At 32.7% G+C, this 19,645-nt stretch overlaps 1 protein-coding gene across 1 annotated transcript; it reads right to left on the minus strand.

Moving 5' to 3' along the window:
• Nucleotides 1–9,976: 9,976 nt before the first annotated feature.
• Nucleotides 9,977–13,544, minus strand: LOC127733385 (uncharacterized). The gene is made up of 2 exons (XM_052242756.1): nt 13,468–13,544; nt 9,977–11,741 (listed from the first exon to the last, which is right to left on the minus strand). The coding sequence occupies exon 2, from the start codon at nt 11,732–11,734 to the stop codon at nt 9,977–9,979; it is 1,758 nt and encodes a 585-aa protein (XP_052098716.1). The 5' UTR covers nt 11,735–11,741; nt 13,468–13,544.
• Nucleotides 13,545–19,645: the final 6,101 nt, after the last annotated feature.

A 19,645-nucleotide genomic window follows, 5' to 3' on the forward strand; every position in this document is an offset into this window, starting at 1 on the left:
AACCCCCCCCCCCCCCTTTTGAAGTTAAATGGTTGCTCCCTAATGGAAGAAAATACACGAAACTAGATTAAAAACTAACCTGTTATAATATAAAAATGTGGTATGATTGCCAATGAGTCAACTATCCACCAAAGTTCAAATAAAGTGGATGTAAATTCATTTTACAAATTTTGAAATTAAGCATGTTACAGTTGTACGACAAACCATTCAATAGCCTCTTAGGTTAAGATATTTGTCACGTAACATAAGGCCACTTTTTATTAATGGGTACACCTTGTGTTTTTTTTTTGTTTTTTTTATCTTGTTTCATCTTATTTTTACTCGCATGAGGAGAGAAACAGACGATACAAAATAGATATTCAAATCAGAAGTCAAATAGATATAGGAAGATGTGGTATGAGTGCCAATGAGACAACTCTCCATCCAAGTTACAATTTATAAAAGTAAACCATTATAGGTCAAGGTACGGACTTCAACACGGAGCATTGGCTCACACCGAACAGCAAGCCATAAAGGACCCCAAAAAATTACTAGTGTAAAACCATTCAAACGGAAAAACCAACGGTCTAATCTATATAAAAACGAGAAACGAGAAACACGTATGAACTACATAAATAGACGACAACTACTGTAATCAGATTCCTGACTTAGGACAGGTGCAAACATTTGCAGCGGGATTAAACGTTTTAATGGTACCAAACCTTCTCCCTTTTCTGAAATAATAGTGTAACATCACAACATAGAAAAAGCATGTAGTTTTTATACATCTAATCTATGGTCCTGGACAAACTGACAACACCATGGCAGTAAACGAAAAACGACGAGATCAAGACAATCTAATCAAAACTGGTTATCTGCACTTGCTCCTCACTTTCGTTTGGTTATTTATATGTCACGTGATATATAAACAACCGATCGAAAATGAGGAGCATCTGCGGAGGACTATTTTAAATTAGATTGATGTACAAAAATCTGCAGAAGTACTTCAAATATATTGATTCGACATGATAACCCATAGAAATAGCTTAGAATGTATAAACAATAAAGGACGCAGTCAGGTCAAGGTAGTTCAACTACCCAGCAGTAGTAGTGTGAAAGAATAATGGAACGATTACAAAAAGGAATTAAAAACCAATTGTTCAGAGAACAATTGAAGGTCTTTTCACATCAATTTTCTAAATGATTGATTAGAAGCTACTTCCGGTTTACGCGAGTTTACTATTGGCGTCCAAACATAGATTTCTTCATACTAGTTCAATCAATATATGGTTTCTTTATATTTTTGTCTGAAATAAGGGAGATAATTTGCTACATCCGGTTTAGAAAATGTCACATACGGTCCCCAAATGATAGCGTTATTCCCACTGATTCCAAAAGTATATGGTTTCTATATACTTTTGCCTGAAATAAGGGAGACAATTGCCAACTTCCGGTTTAGAAAATGTCACTTCCGGTCTCATATGATAGCTGTATTTACACTGATTCCAAAAATATATGGTTTTTATATACTTTTATCTGTAATAAGGGAGATAATAAGCCACTTTCGATTATTGAAAGTCATTTCCGGTCTCAAATGATACGTTTATCTATGCCTATTTCAAAATTATATGGTTTCAATGTAATTTTCAATAACATAAGTGCAAAAATGGCTACTTCCGGTCTACTCCGGGTCAATTCCGGTTGGCATTCTTCTAGGTAAAAGGTCACCTAACATTTTGCAAAAGACCCTTTGGTTTTATCATGTACCAAGTTGAAGTAATAATCAATTAACATTAAATTTAAACATTTAAGGGGCAATAACTCCTATAAGATGTCATTGGATTGTTTCAGACTAAAGGTATCATAGCTTCATCACAATAAAGCAAACATTTTACACTAGCTCTTTTATATATATCTTCAAAAGTGTCAGAGCAAATCATAAAAAAAGAATGAATCAAAATTGAGAACATGACCTTGACCTTTGAACTTGACCTCAAATTCAATTTTGTGAACCAAGGACCTCAAATCAAAATACCTTGGGTCTCTATCACTTACCATTCATGTGATACGTTAATATATCACTTGTGTCAAATACAGAAGGGGAAATAACTCTCATATGGAGTCTTCGTATCGCTTCGGTCAAAATTAGACAAAACATCCTGAGGATATAACGAACAATTTGGTAAAATAAATTTGTTGATTTCTTTTACGGTTACGAAGGAGATGCAAACACAAGGAAAACAGTGTTTTGGGAGATAACTCTTACAAAGAAAAGTATTCAGTTAAGGGGGTCATTTTCAAAGGCGCATAAACTGTGCGATATCATATACCAAACATCTAAGCGACATCTTGCGAAACAAAATTTACACACAAGAAAAAAAAGTGGCGGAAGAAGAAAAAAAAATAATAATATTTAAAAATCAATTGTTCTCTGTTTGTCTTTCCACCAAAAAAACCATGTTTTTTGACATGAAAATAATAAAATCGAGTTTAAAATGTCATTTCCAGTATCAGATGATAGCTAACTGTGTGCTGATTCCAAAACAATGGTTTCTATACACTTTTGTTTGAAATAAGGGAGATAATTTGTTACTTCCGGTTTGAAATGTCACTTCCGGTATAATATGATAGTTTACTTGACACTGATTCCAAAAATATATTGTTCTATATACTTTTACATTAAGCAAGTACAAAAAATAGCTACTTCCGGTTCATACAATGTCACTTCTGGGTCATTGCAACCTAATGCAAGAAGTCGCATGGCTCTATCATGTATAAATATAAAGTTAAAGCAAAGGTCAATATCTAGAACGTCAAATTTACCTATGACCTTGACTTAAATTTCAAGGTCATAACGTAAGGACCTCAAATCAAAAGACCCTAGGTCTCTACTATATATGGTTAATGAGTTATATCACCATACAGATATTTTTAAATATGAGAGGGGTGAAAACTCACATTTAATGTCCACGTACCTGTTCAACCAAAATTTATCCATTTAACGACATGTCACATATAACAATTTAGGTTAAATATTTTAGCGATATCTTATACGGCTTCTGATAATAAGTAAAATTTAGAACATGACCTTGACCTAATTTTTCTTTTAGTGGACCAAGGACCTCAAATCAAAACACACTACGTCTCTATCACTTATGGTTTACCAGTTACAAATACATATCACTTATTTCAAATACATAAGGGGGAATAACTCTCATATGGAGTCTTCGTAACGCTTCGGTCAAAATTAAACGTAACATTCTGAGGATATAACGAGCAATTTGGAAAAATAAATGTGTCACTATCTTTTACGGTTGCGAAGGAGTAGTCATAACAAGAAAAACAGTGTTCGGGGAGATAACTCTTACAAAGAAAAGTGTTCGGTTAAACAGGGTCAGTTTCAATAGCGTATAAACTGTACGATATCATATACAACAAAATTAAGTGACATCTTTTGAAACAACAATACAGCGCAAGGAAAAAATTAGGCGGAAGAAAACAAAATATAAATCAATTGTTTTAAAAACAATTGTTAACGGTCTTTCCCCTCCAAAACATGATTTATTAATTGATTGATTGATTGATTGATTGATTAATTGATTGATTGATTGATTGGTTGGTTGGTTGACAGATCGAATAATTAAACACATGGGATAGGGTCTCTTGGAACAAGCAAAAAAGAAACAAATGAGATCTTGGACCTCGTATTAAACACATGGGACCGAAACATGCATGCATGATTAATTGATTGATTGATTGATTGTTTGATTGATTGATTGATTGATTAAAAGTTTTCATGGCACTTTCTCTGTGCGAGGCAGCGGACTTAACGTCCATATTCTGACCGAACGTGGCTGCGTACTTATACTTCCCGCACAACCAAACGGACGCCTTGAATGTCCTCATAAAAATTGATCCTAGCAACCTCCGTTTATAAATTTTCTCTATTTTCTATGTTACCTCGGACTTCATGTTTCATTTATTTGTTGTGTTTGCATTTTGTTTGAATTTGTAGGAAAACTGAGTAACATTTTGTCTAGGAAGTTTCACTTTCTATATTTGGACGTGGAATGTTTTATTCTAAATTTAGGTCCGCGTGCGCGGTGGTGTTTGTGAAGTCACGTGATGCTGCAATATATATATATTTCTCTAATTCTTCGTCAATTTATCACTTTCTGCACCCATTGTATAAAAAAAAATTTAATCAACGTGTGGTTCGTTTGATCTCAGTTCTTCATTGGTAAAAATCCGATTATGACGTAGAATTTTCTTGCTTTCCTCTGAATTTCCTATTGTAACGGCATGAAAAAAGGCGACCATGCCTGATGACGTCACATAGAAAGAACACATCTTTTTGCAGATCATTCAAAAAGAAGGAAGAAGTTTGCCTGCATATTGTTTGAAAATCATTAGAGAAACAGATTCCACCACCAAATCTCGTGTAATACGATATTTATCCACTCTCGACAGTTAAATTTTAACTTTTAAAACGCTCGGCGAGCCTCGTGTTTTAAATTTGAAAATTTAACTGTCTCGAGTGGATAAATATCGTATCACACTCGATGTCTGAACTTTAATAACTTGTAATAACCAATCAATGAAATAATGGTTAATGTTTTCAGTTGTGCAAACAATTATGATATATTCTTTAATTTTCATATTCCTATATCATATGCAGTTGCATATATAATATAAAACACAATCACAATAATGACAAACAGGTGCAATATAATTACTGATTCTTCCACTAATGTAAAGAAAATGGATCTGTTTGCCCAGTCACTTTCGTCCCAGTTCCGTTTGCCGATATTCACATATGCACTTTTTATTGTTTTAAACTGTTTGTTTTATTGAATATAGGTGTCATGTATTACGTACATGGGAGAACATATACTTGCCTCCCCATATCGCTAAAGTTATATTTGCTTAAGAGCAACAAAAATACATCTATTTCCATATCACGTTTGTTTCAAAGAGCCAGGATACATCACATGACAAATAAGTATCAGTATACAAAGGGACACAACTCTTATGACTTTACTATTAAACACATACGACCATACATATACATAACACATGATATAGGAAATCAAACATCCAAATCAAATTTATGATATATTAATTACTATTCCTCTAGGGCTGAACTGTTGAGAGCAAAACAAACCCCATATATTTGGCGAACTAACCATATTCCATGTTTGTATGTTATCTGTAATATTTTTACCAAAATCATTGTGGAAACTATTGCCCTAAAATATCTAATTAAATTATGGAGTAAAATTTTGCAATGAAAATGACCTACATTGGATAGAGCGCTCACAATCTTTTTTTTAATTTTGTTAAATTGTTTTGTCGATATCTTTAACTCTTTCTGGGAAGAAGCGATATGAACTGAATGTAAAAAATTACAACATGACCTTGACCTTTGACCTTGACCTAATTTTCTTTTTTTTTTGGACCAAGGACTTCAAATCAAAAGACCCTAGGTCTCTATCACTTATGGTTTAACAGTTACAAATGCACATTACTTATAACAAATGCATAAGGGGAAATAACTCTCATATGGAGTCTCCGGTTGTCTTCGGTCAAAATTATTCTTCCAATCCTGAGGATATAACGAGCAAATTGGTGAAATACTTTTGCCTGAAATAAGGGAGATAATTTCCAACTTCCGGTTTAGAAAATGTCACTTCCGGTTTCAAATGATTTACACTGATTCCAAAAATATATGGGTTATATATACTTTTGTCTGTAAAAAGAAAGATAATTAGCTACTTCCGGTTTAGAAAATGTAACTTCCGGTCTCATAAGATAGTTTTATTCACACTGATTACAAAAAAAATATAGTTATGCCTGTAATAAGGGAGATAATATGCTACTTCCGGTTTATAAAATTTCTTTTCCGGTCTAAAATGATAGGTTAATGTATGACCATTCAAAAAATATATGTTGGCTCTATGTACTTTTACATGAAATAAGTGCAAAAATGACTACTTTCGGTTCACTCAAAGTCACTTCCGGTTATTATTTTTCAAGGTCATATGTCACCCAACATTTTGCAAAAGATATTATGGCTTTATCGTGTACCAATCTGAAGAAATAATCAATTTACCTTAAAATAAAACATTTCAGGGGCAATAACTCCTATAAGATGTCATTTGATTGTTCCAGACCAAATGTATCATATCTTCATCACAATATAACAAACATTTTGCACTAGTTCTTTTATATATAACGTTAAAAAAATCGGAGAAAATGCAAAAATAAGCAAAAGACAAAATTCAGAACATGACCTTGACCTTTGACCTTGACCTCATTTTCTTAGTTAGGACCCAAGGACCTCAAATTGAAAGACTATAGGTTTATACGGCTAACGGTTTATGAGTTACAAAAACTTAACGACAAATTTATTTGATAAAGGTAGATAACTCCTATAAAATTTCACCGGATCGCTCCGAACCAAATTAGCCAAAAATTCCTTAGGATGTAACGAAAAATTATGAAAAAGAATTTTGTCGTTATCTTTTTTGATTACGGAGGAGATACACTAACAAGAAAAACAGTATTCGGGGAGATAATTCTTACAATAAAAAGTCTTCGCCTTAACAAGATGAGTTTTAAAAGCGCAATAACTGTTCGATATATTATCCAAAATATCTAAGCGACATCTTGCGAAACAACTTTATACCGCAAGAAAAGGGTTTGGCGGAAGAAGGAAAAAATAATAATAATAATCAGAACAAATACAATAGGTCTTTCCACAGAAAAGTGGAAAGACCTTATAATCAGAACAAATACAATAGGTCTTTCCACAGAAAAGTGGAAAGACCTAATAATCAGAACAAAATACTGTGACCACGGAAAAGTGGAAAGACCTAAAAATAATCAGAACAAAAACAAAAGGTCTTTCTAGGACCTAATAAAGGGATATAACAAATAAAGATTTAACAAAGTCGTTCAGCCAGATAAAAATTTGTATTCTGCTGATGTTATGTTTAGTCTCATTGGTTGATATCTTTGGCGGAAGTACATGTGATAAATCCTCATTCATTCAACATCCAAGTGGTAGGTTTAAGGGCTATATTTGGTCAGGCAATAGATATTGACTGTTTGGGTTGATGAGTTCCTTGATATTATCCCCCCTCTCCCACCCATTAGTACCAAAATGTGGATAGGTTTTCATATTTACATTTTGTTATTGGTATTACATGTATGCATTTTGGGTTGATAAGCATGAGACAACATTAGACAAACAAAAGAATTACAACGTGATCAATTGTTTGAAACACACCTTTATTTAGCGTTTGATGAGGAAATTTTCACGGGAAAGTTTAATGAGGGCAAGTGGATTCGTATATTTGTGTTCGCTATTTCATTCGAATGGTAAATAAGATTATGGATCTAAGATGACAATATTGTAGATTATTATTCTTCATTTTCTATCTCCAGAGTAGTTATGTTGTAAACAATTCAGTGCTATATCCAGTGTGCTCTTATGGAATTTGATAAGACTGTCGTACAAGTGAGAGGTTTAGCGCTATAAAACCAGGTTCAATCCACCATTTTCTACATTTGAAAATGCCTGTACCAAGTCAGGAATATGACAGTTGTTGTCCATTCGTTTGATGTGTTTTGTCATTTGATTTTGCCATGTGATTAGGGACTTTCCGATTGAATTTTCCTCGGAGTTCAGTATTTTTGTGGTTTTACTTTTTATGCATTAAATTGTGCAAAGTAGTCCAGATTTTGGTTTTTGAAATGTATAGATATTGTCTTATATTCGGTTCTCTCCTATAGAGTTTGCTATGCCCATAACTTAACATGAACTGGATGCAAGATGATATCAATCACTGAGGATATGGGTATATCAAAGGAATGCAATTAAATATACTATCGTTAGTGACAGAAAACTGACGAGTAATGCAAGTAAGATGCACATTAAAACATGCAAATCATAGAAAATGGATAAAAGCCTTATATAGTCGGTTTGTACATAATGTTTCATTGACATTAACAGTGGATATTTTAGTTTCCCACGGGCAATTTTTCATACAAATTTTCGACAAAAGGGACGGGTTTGCTTTCCTTATTGTGAATTTTCATTTTTGTTTTTTAGACGGTGATGTTCCCTTGGCCCCTTCTAACGGTGTGTATTTTTTCCACTCGTTTGCTATTCCCATGCCTTTAGTGACGTTTTAGATTTTAATGAACGTTGTATATGTTTAACTGGCATTTTATTAAGTCAGGGATGAATTTCAATTTCGCGGTACCTGTATATCTATTACTAGTATTCAAATTGGATATCACATCCTAACATTTACAGTAATGTTGTTTATAGAGCCCGTAAATTTAAACACGATCCATGTAAACTCATTGATCCTTGAATAAACGTATTATTCAAGGTTATCAATATAACACATGAACTTTGAATATTATTTAATCGGTGCAAACATTGATTTTGTTTCTGGTGAATAAAACATAACTAAATATGTATTGGTATATACAGTAGTTATGCAAACTCATAGTCCTATATCCTATCATTTCTATGTACTTATAGTTTGGCATTGTACATCCGTTAGATGGGAACTGATTGATTCCTTAGTCTGGGAGAACATGCTTTATGAATTAGTTGTAATTGGATTTGGACTGTCTTTCAGTAACTGTGAGTACTCTTAGATCAGTACTTTATGTCTTTTGTCTTATATTAGCTATTTTTTTGTGATTCGTACCAATCTAATGATTTAAACCATTTTCGGATGATTTTACAGTTTGTTTTTATATTGCGCTGTTGTCCCATTGTCCCATGTTAGGGAAGGGTTGAGCGCTCACAAACAACGTTAACCCTGCTTCATTGTATTTGCCTGTCCAGTCAGGAACCTGTAATTTAGTGGTTGTCGTTGTTTTTTGTATGTTTTTTGTTTATTGTTTTTGTCTTAAATCTGGCCATTGTTTTTCTCGTTTGAATTTGTTTAAGTTTGCATTGTCGTTCCCTTTTTTAGTCGATTATAGGGTAGGGTTTTTAGCTCATTGTGAAACTCCATACTGTGACCTTAACATGTAGCTTGCTTTCATCTACGTCGTTATTCTCTGGTAGACAAGATATTAAAAATGTAATTGATATATTACTTACAGTTTAAATAAGTTCAAACGTTTGGAAAAATCGGAAATATTCCTAATAAACAGTTCCATAATAAAAGATACAAACTCAAATATACAATCTGTCTGTGAAGGTTCAATGATGTAATTTGAAAACTACAGAAGATGAATACACAGTCTTTTGTAAATTTTGCTTTAAAACTACCAGGTACCCAAGTACGCATATTAGGTAAAAACTCCTCTACCAATTTCATAATGACACGGGCACTTTAATACGTGAAATATATCTGTGAAGTTTCAAGAACTTTGATTGAAAATTGCATGAGTTAATTACACAAAAACGGTATCGTGTTTCTGAAGTCGGTAGAATATGAAAAACCCATGAAACAATTCCATGATAACACTTTAGAAGTAGTTGATTATACAAAAATACATAACGTTTTTTTTTAAATTTTGCTAAAAATGACAAAGTTCCAAAGTCAAGAAAATGGGGAAAATATCCCCAACAATTACACGATGATAAGCACATAACCTCAATATGTGAACAATCTCTCTGTAGAGTTTCGACGATATTGGTTGAAATAGAAATACTTTTGATAAAATGTAGTTAACTGTAGGAAGAGTTGATTTCACAAATTAAGTACCTACTTTTCCCCGCCAAATTGACATCAACATACTTCGTGCAAACCAGGCCAAAATAGCAGTATCACTCTCATTTGACAATGTACGATTGTATTGACATCTGATAAAAAGCTACCAAAGATATTTGGTTAATAATATCATATTCGATTTAACAGTTATAAAATGAATAGGAAGAATTTTTATTTATCTTTTAAAAATACTTAAAGTTTAAGAAACATATAATTTTTTCAAATAATTTTTTAACTGAAACATTTCACATCTATCTACCAAGTATGTAGACGCGACAACCATTCTTATTCATCAGGTATAGTTCATTGCTGTATTTGTCAAACTCAATTCCATATAGTTGGTCATTTTCACAAATTGCTTTTATAAGACGACGCCAGTTTTTATAATCAATGTTAACTTGGAATACCTGATTATTGCTGGTGGTAACCAAAAGTATATTTCCCCCAAAACTGCTCATACAATTCGGAACTTCTGAACCTGGTAAATCGATTGTTCTCATACTTGAAGTTGATATATTCAGGAAAATTATCGAATAACATCCCTGTTTTGTTACAGCAATATTCCTTCTATTAAGTACACACAGCTGCAACTTTCCAGTTATCTCTTCGAATGATTTTGAGATATTTCCTTTCACATCCATCACTTTAAGTCCTTTACTCTCACAATTTACAAATAGTTGGTTTCTCATGAAAGCTATCCCAAAGCAATCGTCATCAATGTTAACAGTATGCATGTAAGTGAACCTTTGTGTATTTACAAATACAATTTCCCTACAGGCTGTAATGGCTATTGTTTTTTCGTCAATTATTGCAATTGAACTCGGAGGGAATTGTAGATATATCTTGTTTTCTTTCATACTCTCCGTGTTATAGAACAACAAATACTTCTCTGACAATGCCCATACTACTACATACTTCTTGGAAATACTTTTGATAAAATGAGCATTATTGGAATTTGCATTAGTTGATGCCAAGACAATGTTTCTTTTATATTTAAACGTATAATTGGTTGATACTGGCGATATTATAAAATCAGGTATTTTGGTGTCGGTTCTTTTTTTCTGAAATTTGTCTAATGGCACCATTTCTTCTGCTTCAACAGTAGAGGAAGCCGTCTCGTCATTTTCATCCTCCGTAGGAAATGAATGTAAATCAAATTTACAGTGATTTCTGTTAAATTCTATCGTTTTCGTAAATTTTACACTTCCCGACTCTTTATCAATACTAGTTCCAACCCTACAATTCGAAGCTATAATTTGGAAAGAAGAAACAAAGTTTTCAACTAACAATTCTTTCGAATTTAACTTATCCTGGATGTTTCGTTGTACTAAAAACAAATGTTTATTTGATTTTATATCCGTTTCTAACATCGTGTGAATCATTTCTTGTTCTTTTTCTATTTCAGATTTTTTCTTCGTGTATTCATTCCTTTGCTTTTGAAGCTTATTCTTTTCTGTCTTAAAAGATTTATTAATTTCTTGTTTTATATCATTTTCAATAGTATCTAAAGCATGGTTAATTTTCACTCGATGAATTTGCATTTGATGAAATATTTCATTTTTAGCTTTGTCCAAATTCACCATATTTACATCTGTTGAATATGTAAGTTTACTTAGATTGTCACCTGCGTGTTCGCACCTGCTGCTCATATTTTTGAGTTCGCTCATTAAATCAGTTTCGCTAATGATTTCTTCTATTTTCTCAACTTTTCTGCAATCTACATGCTTTTCACGTTTACATATAATACAACAGAAACACTCATGTTCTTTACAAACATACTCCAAATCTTTCTCTGAATGATGACAACATTTGGTCTCCACTGATGTTAGAATTGGAAGTATTGCTTCATATTGTTTTGTCGTTATTAAGCTGTGGTCTTTTGTTGCAGTAAGAGCTCTATGATAACTACTACATTCTAAACATAACCGTTCGTGGCATGATATACACCACTGAACTGCAGAATTCTTTTTATCCAAAAGATTACAAGGTTCACACTCCATTCCACTCATAAGTTGTCTGAAAAGGGGTAAAAATTCTAAATCAATATTATGATAGTCATTGACGAAAACACGCGCAAGTTCTATCACGTCGTGTGACATTCGGTTTTTGTTGTTGTGGTGTAGTTAAAATGTAAGTTAACTTCAGTCGACAGTGGACTCTTGAAAAAAAAAATTTACAGTTAGAACAATAAACTTCTTCAGAGAAATATGTTGAGGTTCGAAAATTTTATGATGCTTGATAAATTCGGTTATATCTAAAGGTTATATGAGTAGAAGAAAATGAATAAAATATAGTAGATCCGTTAATAATATTAATAATAATCAACTATAGCGACGTTGGTCGCAAGTTGATTATCCAAATCCGCAGTTTAAAAAAATCTCTTACTTAAAAGAGAGGCAAAAGATATCAATGGACATTCAAACTCATTAGTAAAAATCAAACTGACAATGTCATGACAAAAAAACAAAAAAACGAGCAGAAGACAAACAACAGTATACAAAAAACAAAACCAATTATGTGTAAAACGACCGCATATGTCAAGTTTTGCACATAAATCAAGGGAATACACTTTAGATAATTTCATATTCATTTATGCTCGGAATTGATTGTTTCTATACGTGTCATATCTATATTTAGGTATCTGACAAAGAAAGTTAAATATAACTTAAAATTTAATACATATTGATTCTGCTATTGTTCGGAGAGTATGTTCAATTATAGCTGTTGTACATATCGTATTAACAGTATTTGGGCAATTATTAGTTATTATAAATTAAATAGTTTATTTGGAAGTGAAGATAGACCTAGATGACTTAGGTTTTTGATGACAAATTATGCCAATTTTCCTAATTCTGACCGACAATCGATAGCCGTCATTACATAGGCGTTTATAATCAAAGTTCGAAGTTAAATGACTAAGATTGATTGATTGGTTGTTGGTGTTAAACGCTCCTTTCAACTATTTTTTTCATATCGTGGCGATCAGTTTTTATTGTTGGAGAACCACCGACCTTTGGCAGGAAAACTGACAATCCTAGTCAATTAAAATTGGAGTCGAACGCACCTGCCTCGTGCAGGGTTCGAACTCACAACCTCAGTGTTGACAGGCTAACGATACAGTAGATTAACTAAGTAGACCACTCTACACTCATATTAATTGGCAAATATGCATCTGTGAGGATGTGTATTTAAACAGTTGATATCACAATCAATACAAAATAAATAAATAATGCACAAATTAAATGAAATCATTTTTTTGGAACTGCGTGAAATAGCCAGCAATAAACAAAAGAAAAAAAACATCATTCTCATTGCAAACTTATCATCAATAGAACACAAAATATTTAAAAACAGAAAGGAAGACAAGAGAACTTCTACTCCCAAAGTTGCATCAACAACTCATCTAACCCTCGCGGCACCCAACTTACAGTACACAAACGTTGTTGTATGTGTATAAAGCCAAGGATATATGAGTACGTACAATTAACACGTTTCCCTTCTTTATGTACAAACGACATCGTGAAATATTAATCACTTTGATTATGTACTAACACAAATGAGTTTAGTTTCTCTATGACGGGGTGACTAGAAACGTTCAGAAACAACCACGACGATACACAATTTGTTTAAGAGGTCAAATGCTTAGGAAAAAATAGTACAGTAACTGTAGAAAATAGAAATGTCACTGTTTCCATTTCATATTTCGCGTTTACTAGTTCCACCGTTATATATACCTACTCACGTTTAATGGTGTCCCTATGCAGCCATAATACTAGTAGTCCCTTTATCGACTTGACACATCACACACGTAACAGATGGTTTTTCTAAGCGATAAGAATAGAATTGTTTGATTTTAAAATCTTATCAATAAAATATGACATTTAAAGTAAAACATGTGATTTTCATATGATGAAGACATAATCTTTCAATCAGTTTAATTGAGGTCTGGAGCTGGCATGTCAGTAACTGCTAGTAGTCCTTTGTTAATTTATGTATCATTGTCATTTTGCTTAGTTTCTTTTGTTACCTTTTCAGACATCGGACTCGGACTTCTTTTAATCTGAATTTTACTGTGCGTATTGCTATGTGTTTCTTTATTCTACATTGGCCAGAGGTATAGGGGAGGGTTGAGATCTCACAAAACATGTTTAACCCCGCCGCATTTTTGCGCATGTCCCAAGTCAGGAGCCTCTGGCCTTTGTTAGTCTTGTATGTTTTTTTAATTTTAGTTCCTTTATATGTTTTGGAGTTTAGTGTGATGTCCATTTTTACTGAACCAGTACACAATTTTATTTAGGGGCCAGCTGAGGACCACCTCCGGGTGCGGGATTTTCTCGCTGCGTTGAAGACCCATTGGTGGCCTTCGGCTGTTATCTGCTCTTTGGTCGGGTTGTTGTTTCTTTGACATATTCCCCATTTCCATTCTCAATTTTATTTTCATTTAAAGACGCACAATTTCATGTATTTCATTTAAAATTCAATGTTTTGCATAGTCCGGGTTTTTTCGAGTGACACATTTAAAATGTCCAGGTTGTTTAACAAATGATCCGTTTTCAAAAGAAATTGTAAATAAAAAAGAAGGCATTCTTGGCCTTAAACACTGACTTTTTATAGTCTTTATAAGTGTAATTTGGTGAAGGACAATATTATATATTCCAACCATTGAAGTCACAAAAACATATTACTATGTTGATCAAATTTAACCCTTTACAATTTAATGCTTATTTTCTGTTCTTAAAACTTTTTACCATAACCTTGCAGGATTAAGATAATATTAAAAATCACTGGATCCTTTAATTTATCAAACGGTCTTTAGAACCGAGTACAGGGGACCCATAATATTTTCATTTTCATGTCATGCATTACAGGCAATAATATTTTATGATTGCTATATATATTACAGTGGCGAACTTGAGTGGTAAACAAACAGAAAATTGTAATATAAACACAAATATTCTAATAAAAAGAGGCACGGGTCAGCCAATCCCCCCCCCCCCCCCCCCCAATACAATAACAACAAAAAAACAACAACAAAAGCTCACACTTTTTCCGTCCTGTACTATTTCTTTTGACAATATAAAAAGAAATAAAAACTTCTCTCTAATTGAAAGGAAGCTATCATTGTGATTTCTTGCTGTGTAACCACGTATAACATACGCTTGATCATACTCTTCTTCACAGTAGTAGCATTTGAACATTATTCTTGTTTTCCATTTCTAGAACGATAAAACAAACAACCATCAAGGAAAATAGTAAATTAAACATGTATAATGTATTTTCTGTTAAAAAAGACATTACGTATAATCGCTTTTAAAACATACTATATGTACGTTCGTCTCAAATCCAACATGTCTATGCTTACATAAAGATTGTTTTCTTCACGAATATTTCCGAAATGGGATCCATATCGGTACGCTTTGTAAAGTTTATGTATATCTAATAATATGTAGATTCCAATTATGCATTTTCTTTGACATTTGGTATGTGTATAAAAATGTCTTTATTCTATATTTGGAATAAAAGCACCGTAAGGCTTAATTCAACTTTTATAACACAAACTAATGTAGGGTTGATAATATCTTTTTATCACAAATACTAACTTACATTGTATGATCTTGTATGATTTAATTAAGAAGCTGACATTGTTGAGGAATTGTACTTCAAACTTTTTTTTTCTTCTTGTCTGAATAGACTGATTGATAAAGGTTATAATTTGGTGTGTGTTTAATTACTGCTTCTGGTATTTTTATATAAAGACATCATTTCTCTAATCAAGTTAAAAGATAAACTAAATTGCATAATTTTGATTTTCTGCATTGATAGTTTGTACAATTTATTCCAGTCATTTCTTGAGATAGTTTCTTCCATTACTATATATGATGTTGCTGTATCAAATCTTTTCTACGAAATACAGTCCTCGATATTATACAATTATAGCCTTTATATGAGGACGATATATCCTCGTATTGGCTTCACACAAAGGCTACAATTGTTGTATCATTATTTTCAATACGCTTGAAATAGAGCATAAATTTCTTTGATCGGTTGTTATGATTGTGACACAAAGGATTGAGGTTTTAGATTTCAATTTATAGATATTCTAAAAATAACTGTGCAATATCACTTTTCGATCTGCCGTTTTCATTCTACCTTGAAAATAAAGTTTAACATGTGACTCAATCTGAACGAATCAAATTAGTTAGAAAAACTAAATAATAATATATGAGTATATAATAAACTCGTCATAGATGCCAGGATTAAAATTTTATACGCCGGACGCGCGTTTCGTGTACAAAAGACTCATCATTGACGCTCGAATAAAAAAAATTAAAAAGCCAAATAAAGTACGAATTTGATGAGCATTGAAGAACCAAAATTCTGAAAGGTTTTGTCAAATACAGCTAAGGTAATCTTTTCCTGGGGTAGAAATCCTTAGTATTTCGAAAAAGTTAGACAATGACGGTATGATTTCAGTATGTTTGAAAATTGTTTTCAGTTACGTCGAGCTTTCTTTGATGTTGTATAATTTGTGTGTTGGAGTAAGATTTAGAACGATAAGGAAATTGACTATATTCTATGTTTTGCAAAATTTGAAATTTTTATGAAGAAAAAACACATGCAAACTATAATTTAAATGCATTTAAATAAAAAAAAATGATCACTTCAAAATATTTACAAATCTTACTACAGAACAATATAAAAAAGACAAACTAGGAGAAGATAAAAAATATAAGAATATTAACATTTATTCTTTCGAGCAATGTTTACATGCCCAAGCGTACAGACGGTACTTTTTAACTTAATGATCATCCTTTTCTTCCTTTTCTGTCGTTAAATTATTTTTTCAACTACCCGTTTTATAAAGAAAAAAAGCTCGTGCAATATTGGTTTGTTTCCAAAACTCTCAATATTTTATCTATTTTCGGCGAGCTCGGAACAAATTTTTCCACATTTTTGGGGGTTTATCCTAAATAGTACTTTGCTGCATGTCATAAAATTGCAATCATATTGCGATTTACGGGATTGAGAGGTGAAATCACAGGCACTTATCTCTGAAAATAATTACCTACATAGTATAAATATAATCATTATTTAAGTATAAAGGTAATTTCGTTTCCAGAGACAAGTGTCTGTGGGTTAAATGCCTTACTGGACCCCTTGGTAGACTACTTGCATACACATATAGGACTATTCGTCACTATTCATGTTTGTTTTGTAAATCCCGCGACATCAGTGGTTGATTTACAAGTTTTACAAATCAATTATTTCTCTCCGTCGTATTCGTATTATATTTATTAAGTTATCAACGATCTTCTTTTACGGAGTGTCTATGGGAAGATCGTGTTATTTTACATATTTTACATACTTTACGGTTTTCAATATAGTGACATCAGGGGTTTTCAATATAGTGACATCAGGGATTTTGAACCTGCAATTACAAAGCTCTAAAATAATTTATAGACATTTGCACATGGAATTCAATTGAACCGACATAATATGAAAATAAAGATATGTGATATGATTTCCCACCAAAAAAACAATCATGTTTAATCCCGCCACATTCTTTATGTGACCGTCCCAAGTCAGGAGCATGTAGTTCAGTGGTTGTCGTTGGTTCATGTCTGTCATATTTGTTTTTCGTAAATTGTTTTGTTATAAATCAGGCCGTTGGTTTTCTCAATTGAATTGTTTCATATTATTCATGTCGGGGCCTTTTATAGCCGACTATACGGAATGGGGTTTTCTCATTGTTGAAGGCCGTACGGTTTCCTATAATTTCTTACATCCACTTCATTTGAACTTTGGTGGATAGTTGTCTCATTGGCAATCATACCACATCTCCTTATTTTTATATAACTATCCGCCAGAGCATCAATGACGACGATGTAAACAGCCATAGGTTACAGAATGTCATTTGGCTTAGTTTCTTCTGTTACCTATTCTGACATCGGACTCGGACTTCTTTAAAACTGAGTTTTACCTTCGTATTGCCGTGTGTTTGTTTATTCTACATTGGCTAGAGATATAGGGGGAGGGTCGAGATCTCACAAAACATGTTAAACCCCGCCGCATTTTGTGCCTGTCCCAAGTCAGGAGCCTCTGGCCTTTGTTAGTTTTGTATGTTTTTTTTAAATTTTAGTTCATTTATATGTTTCGGAGTTAAGTGTGACGTCCATTTTCACTGAACTAGTACACATTTTTGTTTAGGGGCCAACTAAAGCCCGCCTCTGGGTGCGGGATTTTCTCGCTGTGTGGAAGACCCATTGGTGGCCTTGGGCTGTTATCTGCTCTTTGGTCGGATTATTGTCTCTTTGACACATTCCCCATTTTCATTCTCAATTTTATTCAATAATGAACAAAGCCCATATTTTATAGTCAGCTACAAGAGGCATGACAAAATGTGGAACAATTCAAACGAGATAATCTACGGCTTGATTTATGATAAAAATTTATAAAAAACAATTATGTCAGGTGCAATTACCAACGACAACCAATTTTGATTAATGTCAGGCTCTTGCCTGTGGACATAAAAAAAGTGGTGGGGATGTAGGACCATTAGTTTTATATCTATACATATACTATAGCATTACATTTGAGCGCATTTGGGGATTACATTTTTTTACGTTTGCGCGCATTTATTTTTCAGGTAACACAGGTAAAATAAAGATAATTCATAATAAATATGACTATAGTTAATATGAATTTTCAACATGTTCTATTTGTAAATTAAAATTATATATTTTTCATATTGAATTCTAAAAAAATATACAGTGATCATGAGAAATCCCGTAATAGCTTAAGACATACATGTAAGTTAATTGCAAATATTTCAGAGTAAATTTGTTCATTATTTTACCGAATAGCGATTTAAACAAATAAGTTAAGTAAGTTTGTAAAGTTGTGTCAGAGCACACACATGGAGTTTCGTTTGTCAGAAACAAATCGGGGGGTAAGGGGGGGATCATTTATGTACGATGGATTTACTATTCGTATCGACAGAACAGTTATATAAGTAATGGCAAAGGTATTTTACCCGATTCCCTATTTCCGCAACGCCTTTGGGCATCACTATACTGTCAGCAGGCGTACTACAAACGGCCCGGAATCATTCCATGCTCACTACAATGAGCAATTTAATTCAGCACATCCATTAATTTATGTGCACCGGTTACGACATGTAAAATCAGTGCTTTTAATCTTTAGATTTTCTATGCTTTTTACATTTTTATCTGTTTATATTTCCTGGACTAAGTGCTTGTGCTCGAAAATAATAGTTAAATAAATAGATAAGTATAATCTACCTGTATTTACCTGAGTTTACCTGTAAAATAATGCGCGCAAATGTAATCAAAAGCTGCGCGCAAACGTAATGATATTTGCGCAAAATGTAATGGTAATGCGCACAAATGTAATGGTAATGCGCGCAAATGTAATGCACCGATATAGCAATACTTATTTAGTTAGGTTGAATTTTCAATAACACAAACAATGTTTATACCGATAAAAACAATATACAAAGATCTTACTACGGTGTCGAATTGATAAGTTCCTTTTAAAATAAGTGATCGAAGGATCAATGAGTTGACAAGGATCGTATCTAAATTTAATTGAAACGCATTTTATTTATTGCCGTTATAATCGGGATTATTAAGAGTTTCAAAATAATTCGTGGTCACATCCGATGAATAATTGTCTTAATTCAGATCAGCCTACAACTTATGCTATCTTTACTCTGTACATATTACTATAACGTAAAGGTGATCAAACAAAATTAACTTCACATGCCTGCTGAAACTTAATCAGTTGAATTGTCAATGTTAAATGTTCAATTAACTAACTCCTTAAGTATCATATGAAGGGTTAGGTAAAGTTTATCTGGACTGCATAGAAAATATTTACGACTTCAATGTTTGCAGATT

The sequence above is a fragment of the Mytilus californianus genome, unplaced genomic scaffold, assembly GCF_021869535.1.
Source record: "Mytilus californianus isolate M0D057914Y unplaced genomic scaffold, xbMytCali1.0.p SCAF_3, whole genome shotgun sequence".
NCBI classification, from domain to species: domain Eukaryota; kingdom Metazoa; phylum Mollusca; class Bivalvia; order Mytilida; family Mytilidae; genus Mytilus; species Mytilus californianus.